The sequence below is a fragment of the Stenella coeruleoalba genome (assembly GCF_951394435.1).
Source record: "Stenella coeruleoalba genome assembly, chromosome: 8".
Lineage (NCBI taxonomy): Eukaryota > Metazoa > Chordata > Mammalia > Artiodactyla > Delphinidae > Stenella > Stenella coeruleoalba.
The window spans coordinates 31,221,472-31,238,923 of NC_137154.1; the positions used below are offsets into that span (position 1 = coordinate 31,221,472).

The window sequence follows — 17,452 nt, forward strand, 5'->3', positions numbered from 1 at the left end:
AATACCTTCTTCTAGAATTCAAACTTTTCCTATTTTAGAGTTCTAAATTATATTCAGACATTTTCTTTGGTAAAAGAAGTAGATTTATTAAATTCTCTCCTAAAATGGTCACATATTTACACTGTATGATTTTGCTAGTTTTTGTGTCATTCTGATTTGCAATATCCTGCAACATTATTCAATAGGGTCTCCTCTACGACATTCACATTCTATTTTTTTTAATTGATGGTTTTGCAAGGAGCAGAAAAACAGCGAATTATTACAAGCCTTTTGTTTGTAGAGTTCATTAAATGGAAGCTCATTTTCTCCAGTGAAACGGGGTCAAGGCAATTCAGGTGGGAGAGTTTCTTGTGTCTCAGGGTTGTATTTTAATTAATTCCTTTGCCATAGCTACTGTTACCACAATAGGCAAAGAGATGTTGTTTTGAGATAAAGCTCTTGAAAAGAAGTTTCCTTTCAATACCACAATTGAAAGAGAGGCAGGTTCAACTGGTGGAATAAGAGTAGGTCCGTAATACAAAAGATGCTGTATGGCCTTGGTAAACCACTTCATCACTCTGTCTTTCTTTACCATCTTATCAATAAGAGGTTTGGATTAAATGATCCAAGAGGCCTCTGCTGTGTCTATTGTTCTATTACTCTAGTGGGTCATCATTTACCCATCAATCCTGGTTTTATAACTATTTTTAAAATTAAAATCTCCTGAAACACGAATTTGCAATTAAAATCCTTGCTCCATAACATTATATCAAGGAAGGACTGTGGGAATGGCAATGGTAAATAGAAAAAAAGGGATCATCTGATTTTAAACATTGTCAAATTTGGCATAAGTCATTTTGAAAATATCTTGAACAAATCAGTAAAGTTTTTCTTTCTAAAATTTACAGCTGCTGATATGGGTAATCAAATGCATTTTTAATTTTTTCCCAAATGACAAATTGGTCGTAAACAAATTTCATATCACCCACCAACCTGCCCATTGATTTGCTCCTCTGGTCAGTGTAATAGGATTTTTTCCTGAAAAAAACAAAAAAAGAAAGAAAGAAATCAGCTGAGAAAAGTCACAGGAAAATAGTGAAACCAGCAAGTGACAACATTCAATTACACTGAGCATTTCAATACTCTAACTTCCACATGCTAAAGAAAGACACGAAATGAACCAGTATAATAGGAAGAACTCTGAATTTGCATTGTTTCAGTTTCAGAATCTAAGTTACTAATAACAAAGACACTTTCATAAATCAATAGATCACTTTTGAATATTTGATTTTTAATTCTTTTTTGAAAGTTTGTCTTCTGCTACATAATGCATATTAACCAGATCACTTGCTTGTATGTTATATGAAGTCAGCTATTGATCTAAACACATATGTAATGAATATTTATGACTTGGCAAAGAACGTTAAGTTATAACCACTAAAAATTTAGAGAAAAAAAACAGGGTCTTTATCCTCAAAAAGCTACTTTTCAGTTGAGGAGACAAGTGATAGTTATAACAAAGTGTGATAATGCAGTAAAACAGAGAGGGCTATGGAAGTACCTGTGAAGGGATCTCAATTAGTTTTCATAGATGGAGGAGAAAGGAGACAGGGAAGCTTTCCCAGAGGATGTGTTATCTGTGTTGAATCATGAAGCATGAACGGCAGTAGTCGTCTGAATGGAGTACTTAGGACATGGCATTTTAGACAGAGGTAGCAGCATATGAAATGGTTATGGGAGCAAGATTAACATGGTAAGATTCAGGGAACTTTGACTAATTTGGTAATTGCTGGGGTATAAATTGCAAGTTGAGGATAATAATAAAAGAGGTGAGGGGATGGTGAACAAGGCACAGATGATGAGGGGTCTTACCACTGATGCCAAGGTTTTTGGGTGAAAAGTTATAGGAAGATATTGAGTGTTTTAAGTAAGTGTGTAGCATTCTGATTTTAGAGAAACTAAATATTCTAGTGACAGAGGTCAATTCACCTTCTAAAAGATTCTCAATAAATCCACATCTTGGAGCTCAGGAATCTCATTCAGGGCCTTCTAAAATGCTTCTTTATCCCCACCCACCAAAACCCATTCCAGAGAATCAGAAAACTCCTCCATGGTGTGGTATCTAGAAAGCAGGGCCGAGAGTCAGGACAATTGATATTTAGTCCTGTGTTATTAACTGCTTAGAAAACTTGAAAAGCCTTCTGAGCTACCATATTTCATTGCAATCACCAGTCATAATCCTAGAAAAGAATTTTTAAGTTGTCTCTGACATACTCTAACACTAAATTCAGATATGGAGTTTCAAGGTTTGCTCTGTCTAGCCTAAACTCACACTTTAAATATCACCCCCCCACTCATTTTATCAGACATAACACAGGTTTGTGTGCATACATCATTCAATCAACTTGGTGCTTTGTGACCACCTAGAGGGGTGGGATAGGGAGGGTGGGAGGGACGGAGACACAAGAGGGAAGAGATATGGGGATATATGTATATGTATAGCTGATTCACTTTGTTATAAAGCAGAAACTAACACACCATTGTAAAGCAATTATACTCCAATGAAGATGTTTAAAAAAATCCCTATTGTACTATAAACCCATCTTCTCTCTGAACCTCCTCTACAAAGTACTCTCTTGCACTATTTACCCCGTATTATATAACTGTTCAATGACTATCTTCTATAGGAGACTGGGTTTCTTGAAGATGGTAGCTTCAGTTCATCTGACTTTGTGTATACTTGGCACATTCTTTGGTAAATAGTAAGCATTCCGATGGCTGATGAATAAATGAATGGGCTTTTGTTTAATTCACAGTTGCATTTATTTCCTTCAGTGCCTGAGGGCACTTTGAATTTAGTAAACATTTACTAAATAAGGTATCGCTTTGAAAAACTACAAATGTAGAAATTGGTTTAAAATAATTTTCAGCATCAAAAAAATCTAGGAATGTGATTAAGAGGAGATAAAGATTATGGTTATAATGATCAGTTGTGGATATGGTAAGGAATAATATAAAAGAACAAGGTGGCATTTGGATAAAACATTATTCTTTTTATTGCTGCTATTTTGAAATATTTCTCTTAAACATTTTCTTTATTTTTGAAATGCTTTGGGAGAAATAAGAACAAGTGAAGGAAGAAAGTCATACAAGATGAATACACATATTTTTTAAACTGCTTATACTATAAGAACAAATAAAATTAAGAGACTCATTTTTCCTAATTAACTAACACCCTAGTTACCAGTCAAATCTAGGATGAACTATGTGTGACAATTAGTGCTGTCAAGTCCTCTTACTTGAGGACGGTTAGGTTATTGTTTATCTTGAGGACATGCCTGTAATGGGTGTATCTGCTTGGCTATAGAAAAGGGTGAGATTTCTTTTTGTATTTGCAATCTCAGTGAATTGCCTGTGATGCATGTTGCATTCTGATTTAATGTTTATTCAGTGATAAAAGGGTTATCTTTCTCTTCTATGTTTGTGGAGAAGTTTCCTTGGTTGGAGGAGATTTTGTTTTTAATTATATTTCCCCAACATATACAAGTGTACCTTTAGTTCATGCAGTCAATAATAACTTGCAGTTTTCCTTAGTTCTTCTGCATAAATGAGCCTGCAGGACCAAATTATTTCCTACCCACTATCTTCACTGCATAATTTATTAACTGCATATTGTTCATGGATAGAGCTTTCTTTATTTTCCCTTAATTTTTCATTTGAAAGATTCTTCTATTCTACACCTTGCATCAAGACAGCATTTATCTACCTACCTACTTACCCATCTATTACAACAACCACTCAAAATTATAAGTAAATGCTTATCTCCATCACTGTTTCCAACCACTGTTTCACACAGCCAGTGGCCACTTGTGGAGATGTCTGTGTGGCCAAATGAGAAGGACAGACGGTCACATGGGTGCGACCCTGGGTCCCTGCTCCTTGTCAAGCAAAGCTACTGCACTGTTATCTATTCTATATATTGGGCTCCCTGTATGTTGTTACATTATTTTATTTTTGAGTGAGATATCCTTTGCATAAAAAAGTCATCTAAGTTTAATCCCAATTGTGATAAAAGATTGTTCTTAATGTTTTAAAACATTTTCCCCCAAATTTGCTATGATTAAAATATTTGTGGGAGGAGGAGCTTGAGGAAAGATGGAAGGTTGACCCCACCTTTGGACTCAACCTGAGAAGCTACAGGGTGACTGAATCACCTTAAAATATGTTTGACCAATTTAATGTGAGAGAAGGGTAAGAATGAATAAGAATCACCTTTGAATCAAAAGAAAAGTAATGAATGTGGGAATTGATATTTCTGGAATGTACAAGACACAGGCTAAGTCTTTCCTGATAGAATAAGAACTAGAAAATGTGGACTATTTTAACTCTCTAAAATTTCTTGGTTAGTTTGGAAACATCAAGTCCAATACGCAAGCCATATCTACTTTGGAAAAATAATCAAGAAAAGAAATAGCTAGAAAATTTATGTATATAAAATTCTACACATGCAGAATATCAAGCATAAAATGTAGATAAAATGCTGAAGTTTCAAGTTCATACAGTAAGTTACCAGAAAACTTTTGAAGGAAGGGTTATAACTCTAATAATTTTTTTCTGAATAAATTTGCAGCTTTTCTTTCTGAAATGCAATATATAGGTTTCAACACTGAATAAATACATGGAATAGTCAAGCACGGATATGTTTTTATGCATAAATCTTTAAAAAATCTTGTCTTGAATAAAGATATGTATTTTTCCTATTTAAGTTCTTTGTTATTCTTGTATATTTTACTTTTAACACAATATATATGTTCCTAAATATAACAGTTGACATTTGGAAAATGAATTGGTAATCATGAAAACACTTTGCCACTTATTCTGTGCTTGAATAACATTCTCTTTTTATGAGCTGACTGCTATCCCAAATTTTAGGTGTACCTTACAAATAAATCAGAAGTTGGTTACTAAGGAGTTAGTTAATGCTACATCTATTATTTAAACTGATCTGTAAATATGTTCTAAAAGAACTCTGAGTTCCAGCATTTCTCAAAATGTTTTCCCAAGGACATCATCATATTAAGATTTTAAAAAATCCATCATCAGATGGAAATTAAGGAAAGACTTCTCTGTGTAACTGTCTGTTGGAATTTATAAAAATTATAAGAATTATTAAAATATTAAAAATCTTCAAGACAATATTTCTCTAGCAACTGTAACAGAATCACTAGGGATGCTTGTTAAAAATACCCAATCTTGGGCTTCCCCGGTGGCACAGTGGTTGAGAGTCCGCCTGCCGATGCAGGGGACACGGGTTCGTGCCCTGGTCCGGGAAGATCCCACATGCCGCGGAGCGGCTGGGCCCGTGAGCCATGGCCGCTGAGCCTGCGCGTCTGGAGCCTGTGATCCGCAACGGGAGAGGCCACAACAGTGAGAGGCCCGCGTATCGCAAAAAAAAAAAAAAAAAAAAAAAAAAAAAAAAAAAAACAATCTTATCCCTGACCTAATATGCCAGAATCTCTGGATGTAGGTTCTAGGGACCTTCATTTTTACTAAGTTTCCCAGGTGATTCTGATGTATTCTGAAGACTGAGAACCACTTCTCTAAAAATTCCTACAGTAAATAAACTTATTGTTTAACTTAGAAATTCAGGAACATATTTGGTCACAGGATATTTTTCTTTTACATCCTCTGGAACCAGTGTTCCTTTGACAAACTTTGAGGAAAAGCTGTATATTTTCTAATATTTATATTATTAAATCAAAAGAGTCACAATGGCATTTTCCAAAATTTCAGTAATGTGGAAATTGTGAACATTATCTTGAAAAACATATCATAAAGAAGAAATTTGAGCCACATCATCAATAAAAAGAGACAGTAAGTGTATACATTTCATGGTTTTCATATTTCTTTCTTTGGATGTATCAGAACTCTTCTTTCAAATGCAATCTTACCAGAAAATAAAAATGAATATCATTTATAAAAAGCAAAACCATCAACTGAAGAAAACATCTTATTCAGAACTTCCGTTGAAATAGGACACTATGGCACACAGATTGGAGACCTAGGATCTAATTTATACAAACTGGAGACACAGTCTGGTAAGGGAATTGTTTTTAATGAACTGCTAAGTTAAAGACACAAATAATTAAATTTGATACAGATTTTTTAAAAAAACAAAGTTATGAGAATATTGATTAAAGTCAGAGTTCCTCAAAATTTATCTGAAAAAGTCAAGAGTAAGGGAAATGAGAGAAAAAGGTCAGTGTGCTCTAACAGACTTTCAATTTTTAAAATTAATAAAATCCAACTGAGATGGTGGAATGAGCTGTATGAAATGTGTGATGCTGTAGATTCTGTTGCCATCGTCTTTGTAAGACTTTTCCCCTATAAACTACAGCAGAATGGACATACTTTGAAAGTATATTGACAAAGGAAAATCATCTTTGAAATTATGAATGTCAAATATTTGGTGTAAAGCAAACATGTTAACCAACATTTATGTTTTCACTGAATGAAAGTATAATTTCAAATTAATAATCTGTCTTTGCCAGGGACTAAGAATCAAATGATGACAAATTCCCCCTTGGATAGCAAAAAAGGATTCAATCTTTCGGACCCCTGGCAAACAAGTGCTTTGTGTAAAGTCCAGAGGAGATAAGTGGAAGATATGCTCCTTTTTTTGATGGAATATTTTAACACAATGTTCAGTTAACCTGAAGAGCAACTGAATACTGAAATCCACTGAAATGGCACAATTTGTGATGGTCTCTAAGGGTTTCCTCCTTTTAGATCTACAAGGAAATTAGTTTGTGCAAAAATTCAACTATACCTCTGCTCAGAAACAATGGTGAAATCACAGGAATAGGGGCAGGATAAAGGTATGTAAAATCAGGCTTAATTTGGAATTTTTTAGCAATTTCACCCTGATATCAGAAAGTAGGTTATTGTCTTGGGTGTCACACTTCTTTTGCATCTTTGTTTATATCCTGCAGTCAAAATAGAACTCGTTTAAAATAATTTTGTAAGAATGCAAACAAATAAAATAATAGGGACCCACAATCCCACCCATCAGAAGCAATCATGTTTAGCATATTATATTTTCTTCTAATTTTATTTCTATTCATTTTACATTGTTGAAATCTCATTGTATGAATACATGCATATCCTTCACATTTTATTTAAATTTATTTATTATTTCACTACAATCAATAAATCCTTGTACCCATTTGTTTCATAAATGAATTATATTGCATTGCAAGGGTATATATAAATTATTTAAATCCTCTACCATTGAACATAGGAGATATTTCCATTTTTCATAATTATAAATAGTACTTCAGGGAATGTTTTTACATATTTTTCAATTATCTTCTTAAGATAAAAAGTGGTTATGAAAAGTTTTAAGTCTCACAGAAAATAATTTTAAATTCAGTTTCAGAATATTTTATGAAATTTGATTCTCACCCATAAATCAACAGAGGTGATTATTCACCATATCTATGCGAGGTTTGAAGAGTACTACTTGTGAAAGTCTTTGATAATTTCATAAGTTAAAATGAAGCTCATTGTTTTAATTCTGCATGATTTTGTGTAGCATGTATATATACAGACCAAACAAGAAGAAAGCAGATAGAGCAAAGGCAAGTATTCTCCCATTATCAGCTTGTAATAAGTCACAGGCATGTTATTTCACAAGACTTTTTAGAAGGAGACGTAGTGTCAGCAGGAAAAAATTCCTCAAAACTCAAGACATGAAGAGTTGCACAGTGTATACTTACCTAGTTGTACTCTCAAGTTTGGTTCAGTAGAATGACCTGAATTAAAAACAGTCCTCGGTAGACTCCAAAATATCTAATCATAATACAAATAATATCTCATAGGTCCTTACTTGCTTCTTTCAGGGACCAAGTTTCATAAAAATGTACAAACTTCAGGTTTTTGTAGGTATCTTATTAATAATTTATATAAGGTGCCAGAGAATTCAAAAGACTTTACTCATTTTCTTTTGTTTTTTATTTTATTATTATTATTTTTGCCAAGCTCTTCAAGGTATTATTTACCTATCTTATAAATATCATCTGTACAGAGAATTTTGAAACTTTTACCCAAGCAGGAATGGGAGTCAATTTAGGTATCTAATTCTAATATTGTCACAGTAAGATTCCTCTGTAGTTGCCAACACTTAATCAATTTCTGTTTTGTGGGCAATGACTGTGGCTGCATCTTCCAAAGCCTGAGGTGTTTCAGGTGACTAAAAAGACAGTGATCAACATCCCATATTTCATCTTGAATACTGCAGAGGCTTGTCATGAGACCTGAGGCTGTCAGCACTCTTACAGAGCTGGCCTCTTCCATGCCACCAGGTCTGAGAAATTTCTCCATATTTTTGAATTGCACTCTTACTGTTCATTCATATTCATTATCTAGAGGTTCTTTTACTTGATATCTTGTTACCCTAGACCTTTTTAAACCTTCTTAGCAGTTGATAAAGCATACTGAGCTCCAAAAAAGTGTAAATGTTCATATCTTCAATGTGAGTTAAAACTTTGCACATAGTAGAAACACTTGAATTTTATTGTGAGAGATCATGGAGGAAAATGATAGATTCTGCATATAACACAAAACACACAATATGGGGAAACACATCTATTCAATTTTTGCTTGCCCATAGGAAGGGCTGGAAAATCTTTGAACTGAGAAGGCCTTGTATTACCATTTATCCTTTGGCATTGAGGACAGAGCTAAGAAACCATCTGGTTGAATTCCACCTGAGGAATGATTCTTGCTAACTGCTATACAGAAAAAGAACACTGTATTTGTACACATAAGGGTGCTACACACTTACATTTCCTGAGTTTCACAAAAATAAGAGTTCCATCTACCTATATTAAATAAGAAGTGAAATTGATCTTGGGAATTATAAGTTAAAATTTGAAAACAACTATTTTTCCCCTCCCTCTAGTCAAGTCCGGCTAGAAATGATATAGCTGGGAACCAGAACACTTACCACATTAAGCAAGCAAATTAGAAGGAAAGATAAATGTCCAAGGTAAGCTAAACTTTGGAAGAAAAAGCATTTCTTCTGTAGAAAGAATTACATTTATTGCTCTCAAGTTTTTCAAAAAACAGGCTCATCTTAATATACATTGAGAGAGAATGAAATAAAATTTGAAAGTACCTGAAGGGCATCCTGATATTCAGCCTCTCTGCATACTTGCACAGCGTGTCCCATGGAATATGAATTTTAATAAACATGATATCAGGGTTTGCAACAGCTGGCTGCAAAGGACAGCAGAACAGACACCACTTAGAGCTGATAATATCATGCCACAATTTGATCTGAGAGGGAAGGACATTTTCCCCTTGCCTAGACATGAATCATCATCACCCATTTAAAAGGAATTTATATGAATAAAATTTCTTAATACAGAAATACCTTAATCAAAATGTAATAATGCCATTGAATGCAAGAAATAATCATCCATGTGAGTTAGTGCATTTTCTTCCTTTGATCATTATCAAGATCCAGAATCCCTAATCAGAACAATCATGAGCCAATTAGGAATCTGAAGTTATTCTTGTTTGACACCTTCTCATGATCCTCTCATTCCTGCTCTGGGGTGGCGGGGTGGGGGGCAGTGGTGGTAGTGGTAAAAACAACACTGACAGTTGCTACCAGTTATTCATTCACTTATTCTTCTAGCACATTTTATTGAGTAATTACTCCTGTAATTAAAACGAGGTCCTGTGAAAATCCTGGGGATAAACAGAGTATAAATCCTACAAGTCCATAGCCTTACAGAGCTGTCAAATTTGCAGGCTTACTCGAACCTTAACAGGTTAGTATACTGTTTCCTGCAAGAGATCATAAGACTTTGTGTCTTCGATCTAGACAAGAGGTTTTTAAGTAAAATCAAGTGTGCATCAGAATTATCTAAGGAGCTTTTAACAAAATTGAGTACTCTGGTCTAATTCTTAAGAATTCCCAGAATTGGATTCCATCGTTCTGAATATTTTTCTCATACCACTAACAGAGAATCAGATGCCTTTCTGAACCAGATAATCATCAAGATTCCTAGATCTGGTCCAGTAGTCTAAAATAAGTAACTAAATAACTGACCATTTTGTCATTATATATCACTAATGTTCATATTATACTTAAAAAAAAAAAGCCTAGACAGTTATTTTCTGAAATTCCTACAATATCTGAGGCCCATAGAGCACGAAAGAAGTTTGTGGCCACTGTAGCACTGAATTCCACAGAGCATATTCCTCAAATGATTAGAGAAGCTGAATTACGTCAAGGAAGAACTGCTCTTCGCTTCCATTTAGGCACAACATGTCAGGTTACAACTGGACTCCACTTGGTTAACATCTTTCCTTTAAATTTCAACTAGATGGAACATCTTCAGAAACATAACAATCTTAAAAGCTCAAACGTATGGAAGAAATTTATCAGTCTAATTTAAAATTATATATTTAAAAATTAAACTGTACAATTTTATATTCATATATTCAAAAAGCCATGTTTTAGATATGGCTAATTTCATGAATTTGCCAGAACATATTTCAAATTTGTAGTACCCACATTTTAAAACAGTATTATTAGAGAGCCACGGGACAATCATTGGAATAATACTCAGCTGTAGACAGCAGGCTGATCACCATTGACACTGGACAGGCACTTTCACAGACTAGCATTTGGAAGTGTTTGTTCCCTGAAGTATTATGAAAAAAGGGGGGATCATTCCAAGGTCAAGACAATTTAGGGTTTCTCACTAGAGGACTTGTGAGACATTTTAATATGCATGTACTTGCTAAAATATCCGAGAAGGTAAATAAAGTAAACAGAATTTCCAAAATTTTAGACCATGTGTTATTTTTTCTTTATAGTTTATTGAGGTACTAGGTATTTTTCAAATCACCGGGGGGAAATAGCAAAAGGTGCTTCCTGTGCAATTTCCAAAGGACTTTCCTACTTCAAATATATTTGTTTTAAATTAAAGATAAAGAATGATAAAAAAAATTAACAATGACAGAAGTCATATTAGGTGTTAAATATCTAAAGGCCTTTGAATTCAGACTAAGTTTACACACTTTAGCTATGCTTGAGGAAATAATGTATATAACTTTTGCTCACATTCTTGCCCCCAATAGTCTATTCGTAGCACAACGGCCAGAGTTATTCTTTAAAACGTGACTCAAATCATATAACTTCTCAGAACCCCATTTCAATTAGAGTGAAAGCCAAAGTTTTTCCAATGACCTACTCAGCCTTTTATAATTTCACCTTCAATATCTTGTGAACCCACTCTCCTACTAATCTCCCTCTCATTCACTCTACTTCCATCATTTGGTCACTTACTATGACTTTCCTGCCCTCACCCCATCATTCTTAACCTTGCTCTATTTTTTCCCATAGTACTTATTATCTTCTAATGAATGAGTCTATTTATGTAAATGCCATGAGAGAAGGGATTTTCACTTTGTTCATTTATGTCTACTGAGCACTTAGTTCTATGCCAGGCACATAGTAGTCACTAAGCATTTGTTGAGTGGATGAATGAATGAATGAGTTAACTTACTTTGAGTACACATTCTATGTAACGTGTACCTAAGCAAGAGATGATGAAGACAAGAAAGCAAATAAACCAGAATTATTCTGGAAGAGGTCCTACGTCAGGATTCAAATTAGCATCATGAATAGCTGGCTTATCACTGATTATTAATTCATTCCTGTCAACCCTTAAGATATGAAAAAATCTATTACACTCAAATAAAGGAGATACTTTAGAAGGATGTTACTTCATTAATTCTACCATTGATGAATGAAACGTCAAGCTGAGTGCACATACAGCTAGAACATTTCTAATTTTGTATGTCTTAACTTAAAAAAAATATATATATTTTTCCAAGCAATGTAAATTGTCTTCTCTTATAATTTCCTCAACTTAATTTCTCTTTTGTTGTACCTCTACTTAAAAACCAAAAAAACAAAAAACAAAAGTAGTTTTATTTTCTTGCAGCTACTGAGCAGGAGGTTGGCGAAGGGCTGGTGTTGGCAGGGAGAAAAATCACTTTCACCCTTGGAATCAGAAGCTCTCAATCTGGCACTATTCTGTTTAGCTCTGATGCAGGCAGGCTTTTCCAAGGGAACAAAGCACCCACCGCCTTCACACATCACATTATTATTTAATTATTCCATCCAAAATTCCCAAGAGGTAGAAAATTCATTCTTGAGAGAAAAGGAAATTTTAAAATGTGTTTTTACACAGTCGCTTTACAAGTTGGTGGCAGAGAGCTGAAAAAAGAAAAAAAAGAATATGGTAGCTCACATATTAAGTCTAAGATAAAGACAAAATGCTGATATAATCTGGAAATACACTTGGATAACAAAGCACCTATCCTGACAGTTACAGATCATCTACCTATTCATTTATACAGTCTTCAAATATGGATCATTATCTCTGATGATGTGATTATCTAGAAACTGTCCACATCAACATACAATTTAATGAAGATTTGAGATGCACTCTGTATCAGGCTCAGTGTTTAACTGGGGAATATAAATTTTAAAAATGGGAACTTGTTCCCTAGGGAATACTCCCATTTTTTCAGCTAACAAATCCAATACTTGCTGACATTTTCACAATTTCATTTTCCCTTTCCACCTGCCACAAGCCCTAAATATTTTCAATTTAATAGTTATTAAAATTAAGTTGCAAACAAAGCCCACAGCCTATAATAGTAGAAACTTTAAGAAGAAATAAATGTTTATGATAATGCAAAACGCTGGATTTGATAGTTCAGATAGCTACAAGTATTTAGATACCAGTTAGTCATCAATTAACATAAGGTTTAAACTAAAAATATATCTAGGTTCTATCTTGTAATCATGGAGTTAAGTATCTTTCTATGTCTGTTTGCTTAAAAGGGTGATACATGATATTGATTTTTTTTAATAGTGTCAGAATACTAAGAAGTCCTCTAAGATCCTCATGCCCTACTGTCCTTGTCTTGTACAATCTCCAGGATCTGTGAATATTATGGCATATTCACTCCCATGATTAAGTTCTATTATAAGGCACATTTGCTTTTAAAAAAGAGATATTGTCTTCCACTGCAGATAAGTCCCTAAAAAGGACTGGGCTTTTCCTGGCAAGAGAGATTCAAAAGAGCAGAGGGACACAAGGGAGAGTCTCCCTTGCGAAAAACGGTGGGGGGCATGTGGCAAGAAATGAGAATGGCCTCTAGGAGCTGAGAGAGGTACCTGGCTGATAGCTAGCAAGGAGATGGGCAACTCAGTCCTACAACCACAAGGAACTGAATCCTATCACAACCACATAAGCTTGAAAGAGTATCCTGAGTTCCAGGTATGAATGCAAGCCCATCCAACACAATGATTTAAGTCTTGTGAGAAACAGAGCAGAGAGCTCAGACATGCCATGCCCAAACTTCTGATCTGCAGAACTGTGTGCTAACAAGTGGGTTTTATTTTAAGCTGATGAATGTGTGGTGATTTGTTAAGCAGAAATAGAAAGTCAATATAAACAGTGTCGAACAATCTTGTGGAAATTTTAAGACAATACTTTTTCATGATATAATGTTAGCATGCTTATTTTATTTTTATTTTATTTATTTATTTATTTTTGTCTGCATTGTGCCTTTGTTGCTGCGCACAGGCTTTCTCTAGTTGTGGTGAGCAGGGGCTACTCTTTGTTGCAGTGCACAGGCTTCTCATTGTGGTGGCCTCTCGTTGCAGAGCATGGGCTCTAGGCATGCAGGCTTCAGTAGTTGTGGCACGTGGGCTCAGTAGTTGTGGCTTGTGGGCTGTAGAGCACAGGCTCAGTAGTTGTGGCACATGGGCTTAGTTGCTCCACGGTATGCAGGATCTTTCCGGACCAGGGCTCAAACCCGTGTCCCCTGAATTGGCAGGCAGATGCTTAACCACTGTGCCACCAGGGAAGCCCCAGCACGCTTATTATATAAACATGTTTTGTTCACTTAAACTGTGTTTGTCATAGCAGGTTGATTTTACACGTTAACATTGTGATAATTAATTTAGTCCTAATTAACTCAACCATTTAAAAAATCAATGTCATTACTCTTAGAATTAGGAACATAAGTAAAAATATCTTTGGCAACTAAAACAACTGTAGAAAGTTAACTTTAATATACAATTTAGAAATCTTAATTTTCCTTGATATTACACTTGGTATTCTAACTCTCTACTGGATCTCCCCCTTCATCCTTCCCCAAAAGCCTTTTAATTTTTTATCTCATCTGTCTTCTGTTTCCTTGATCTTTCTCTTCCGTTTCTTCCCTTTCCTTCTCTTCCCTTCTCTTCCTGCCTCTCTCCATTCACCCTTCTTTCCTGGATCTTCCCCATCATCATTTAAACATCTCATATAAGAAAAAATGAAAACAGGAAGAAAGAAGTGAAACCTCATGAGACCTCATTTCCCTCTCTGGCTCTTGCTCTTCATCCTCCCATTCACAGATGAGCAAGTTGGTTGATGATATTTGCTGCAGCCTCTATTTTTCCATTATCTAGTCACTCTTCAATTCATGACAGTCTAGCTTCCAAGTCCATCTCCTCAGAGAAATTATTCTCACTGATTTCACCAAAGATCACATTCTCCAACTAATTGGGCCTCTTTCTTGTCTTACTTGACTTCTTAGCGTATTTTACCCTGAAAACCAATCTTCCCTGCGACTCCTCATCGCTTCTTCTTCCACCTACATCCAACTCATTTAACTGTCTATTTTCCTTTCCTACTTTTTACAGGCTCACTCCTAGGCTCTTTTTTTTTTTTTCCATTCTCTCCAGTGATTTCGTACTAATACACAGCTTATATTACCATCTATATTATAAAGGCTAAAGCATTTACCTTCAGTTTAGACTCCTAATTTGGGCTCTAGACACAAATTTCAAACATTTTTACTTCTACTTCTCACTGGTACCTCAATTACAAGCTTAGGATCTTCAGTCCCAAAATCCCATTCCACTTTCTCCCCAAATTAGCTCTCTTCTGATGGCCAGCAATTTTATACTGGCTATTCCTTCTGCAAATAGTTTTCTGTTCCCTTATCTTCCACATGATGGACTCCTTTTCATTCAGATAACTTTCTTTCACATCACACATGCTAACATAGCTACTTAGTCACACTCTCTATATAATACTATTCTGTTTTAATTACTGGTAATATTCCTTACTATTTAATTTTCTTGTATATTTATGGTTTCTTTCCTCCCATGAGAACGTGGCCCATTTTTATCTTGGTTTCTATATGTCCCCAGAATGAAGCATATAATAGGTACTTCATTAATGTTCCTTGAATGATTAAAGAAATTGCTCAAGTCACAAGCCCAAGTTATCCTTGAAATCTTTTCTCTTTCTACCATATCCAAACCACCACCAAATATCTATATTTTAACTTAAATATCTATCAGATCTATTCATTTCTCTCCATTTCTAATGCCACCCATGATCTCTGTGCATATCCAGTCTTGCTTTTAAATCTATACTCTTTTCAGCAATCTAAAGTTTCATTTTTGAAAACAAATATGGTCATGATATTGCTGGCTTAAATTTTTCAGCAGCTTCCCATTTTTTCTAAGAAAATCATCAAAAGTCTTAAACTACAAAATGGAATTACTTAACCCTAACCATTCTTTCCAAACTCATTTAGTACATTTTATTTCTGGTATTAAAAATACCAGTGTTCTTCCTCCCACCACCATACTGATATTCAGTTGATCCACGCTATGGTGGAGTCTGGCATCAAGGTTTTAAAAGATCCCCAGGGGTTTCTAATGTGCAGCCAGTATTGAAAACCAGATTTCAATACTGGTTTCATAGATGAAAACATCTATCCCTTTTATCCACCTACTTTAACTATTTCATTTTCCAAATCTCAGTTCAAAGTTTATTTCTTTGATTTTACTTCTCCCTTTCCTTCTTGTCTTCCCTCATCCTCAAGATTAGATTACTGACCTCCTCATAAGCCATTCTAGCATCATTTGCTTCTCTTTTAGGTCACTTAACATGATTTGAATTTATAAAGGGTATTTTAAGGAAGGATTTTAGACTTTATACTAATAAGTGGAGATTGAAAATCACCTTGGATTAGAATAGCTTTATTTTGCAAAGCCACCTAAATATCCTCTTAGATATGCAAGTACTAGTCAAGTGGAAAGAGTAATAACAAGACTTTTTAAAAAAAATTTGCAGCACTCTCCTTTGCTTGGGTTGGCAGAGTTCCTTAGAGATTTTTGGATCAAATTTCATATGGCTTTTAGGGCCTTTCTGGAGGGAAGATATACCAATTCCTCAACTCTGACACAAAACTAATATCATCTATTCTGCAGAATTGGGGTAGCCTTAACCCTTCCCATTGTCAGAAAAATAAGTCATTTATCTCTATGAGGAGATAAATAGAAGGAAAGGGGAAGTAGAGCCTGGTAACCTGTATGAACACGATGGCTACAGTTTGTGGGGATGGTCATTCCAATGAAATGTGCAGCTGAGGTTGAATACTCTTTCTGGCCAGCTGTCCTGGTACTTTATTGAACTGTGGGGACCAAATCCTAATCATGTGAATGTGAACTTAAAAGAGCTGTAATTAGGGAACCTAGAATGAAAAGCCATTTGTCCAGGAACAAAGGTACACATGTGTACTCTTTTTCTAGAAAAAATAGAAAAAAATGGGACATGATGCTTTTTTAAAGAAAAATGGGAATCTTTTGGCAGTAACTGAAGAGTGGGAGCTCAAGAATGAATGGATTTCCCTTAAAAGCAAAATAAAACCCCTTTTGGATGAATAACATCCAGTATTATTCTTGGGAAAACTTGGAGGAGTGAGGGAGAGGAACACACACAAGAGAATCTGGACTTTCCACCAAGAAAACTAGGTGGAGACTGTGAGCCAAGTTATATCTCTTTTACAAGTAAACCATTTTCATGACTGACTCCTCCACAGACTGTATGTTCAGTGAAGGCAGGAGTGTGGTCTGCTTAACTCACCTGATCTGCAACACCTTCATGGAATCTGTCAAAATTACTTGCTGAATTAAGAAATAATTATAAATACATGAGCAAAATAACTACCAGCATTATAATAGCAAGCAGGTATAAACTGCTCTGGGAACCGATGACAATCAGTCACTTGATTGATTCTGTTTGTATGGAGATTCTGAGAAATCACAAGGAAATTAAATTAATAAAAACCTATCACAAGACTTGAGTTTGTAAGATTTTTCAATAAATACTTCCTAATTGAATTAATCGCTAGTGATATGGATATTCTGGGTTAAAATTCCCAGAGGAAACACAACTAAAGGAGTCAGTCGACACTGAGATCAGAATTCCACTTGCCCAATTCTGTAACACTAGGCGGTGTGTGAATAAATCCTTACCTCATAAAGAGGTAAGGCAGTGTATGGTTGTTATTTTATACATAGTAAAAGAGT

The 17,452-nt window shown here is 34.9% G+C and overlaps 1 protein-coding gene across 4 annotated transcripts in view; it reads right to left on the minus strand.

The window, feature by feature from the left end:
* Positions 1-17,452, minus strand: part of ANO3 (anoctamin 3) — a 426,259-nt gene that overhangs the window by 104,770 nt on the left and 304,037 nt on the right. For all 4 annotated transcript variants that reach the window (XM_079928244.1, XM_079928243.1, XM_079928245.1 and 1 more), the window contains 2 exons: positions 9,158-9,258; positions 973-1,017 (listed from right to left, as the gene is read on the minus strand). In XM_079928244.1, coding sequence (XP_079784370.1) covers positions 973-1,017; positions 9,158-9,258 — 146 coding nt within the window. The remainder of the gene's footprint in view (positions 1-972; positions 1,018-9,157; positions 9,259-17,452) is intronic.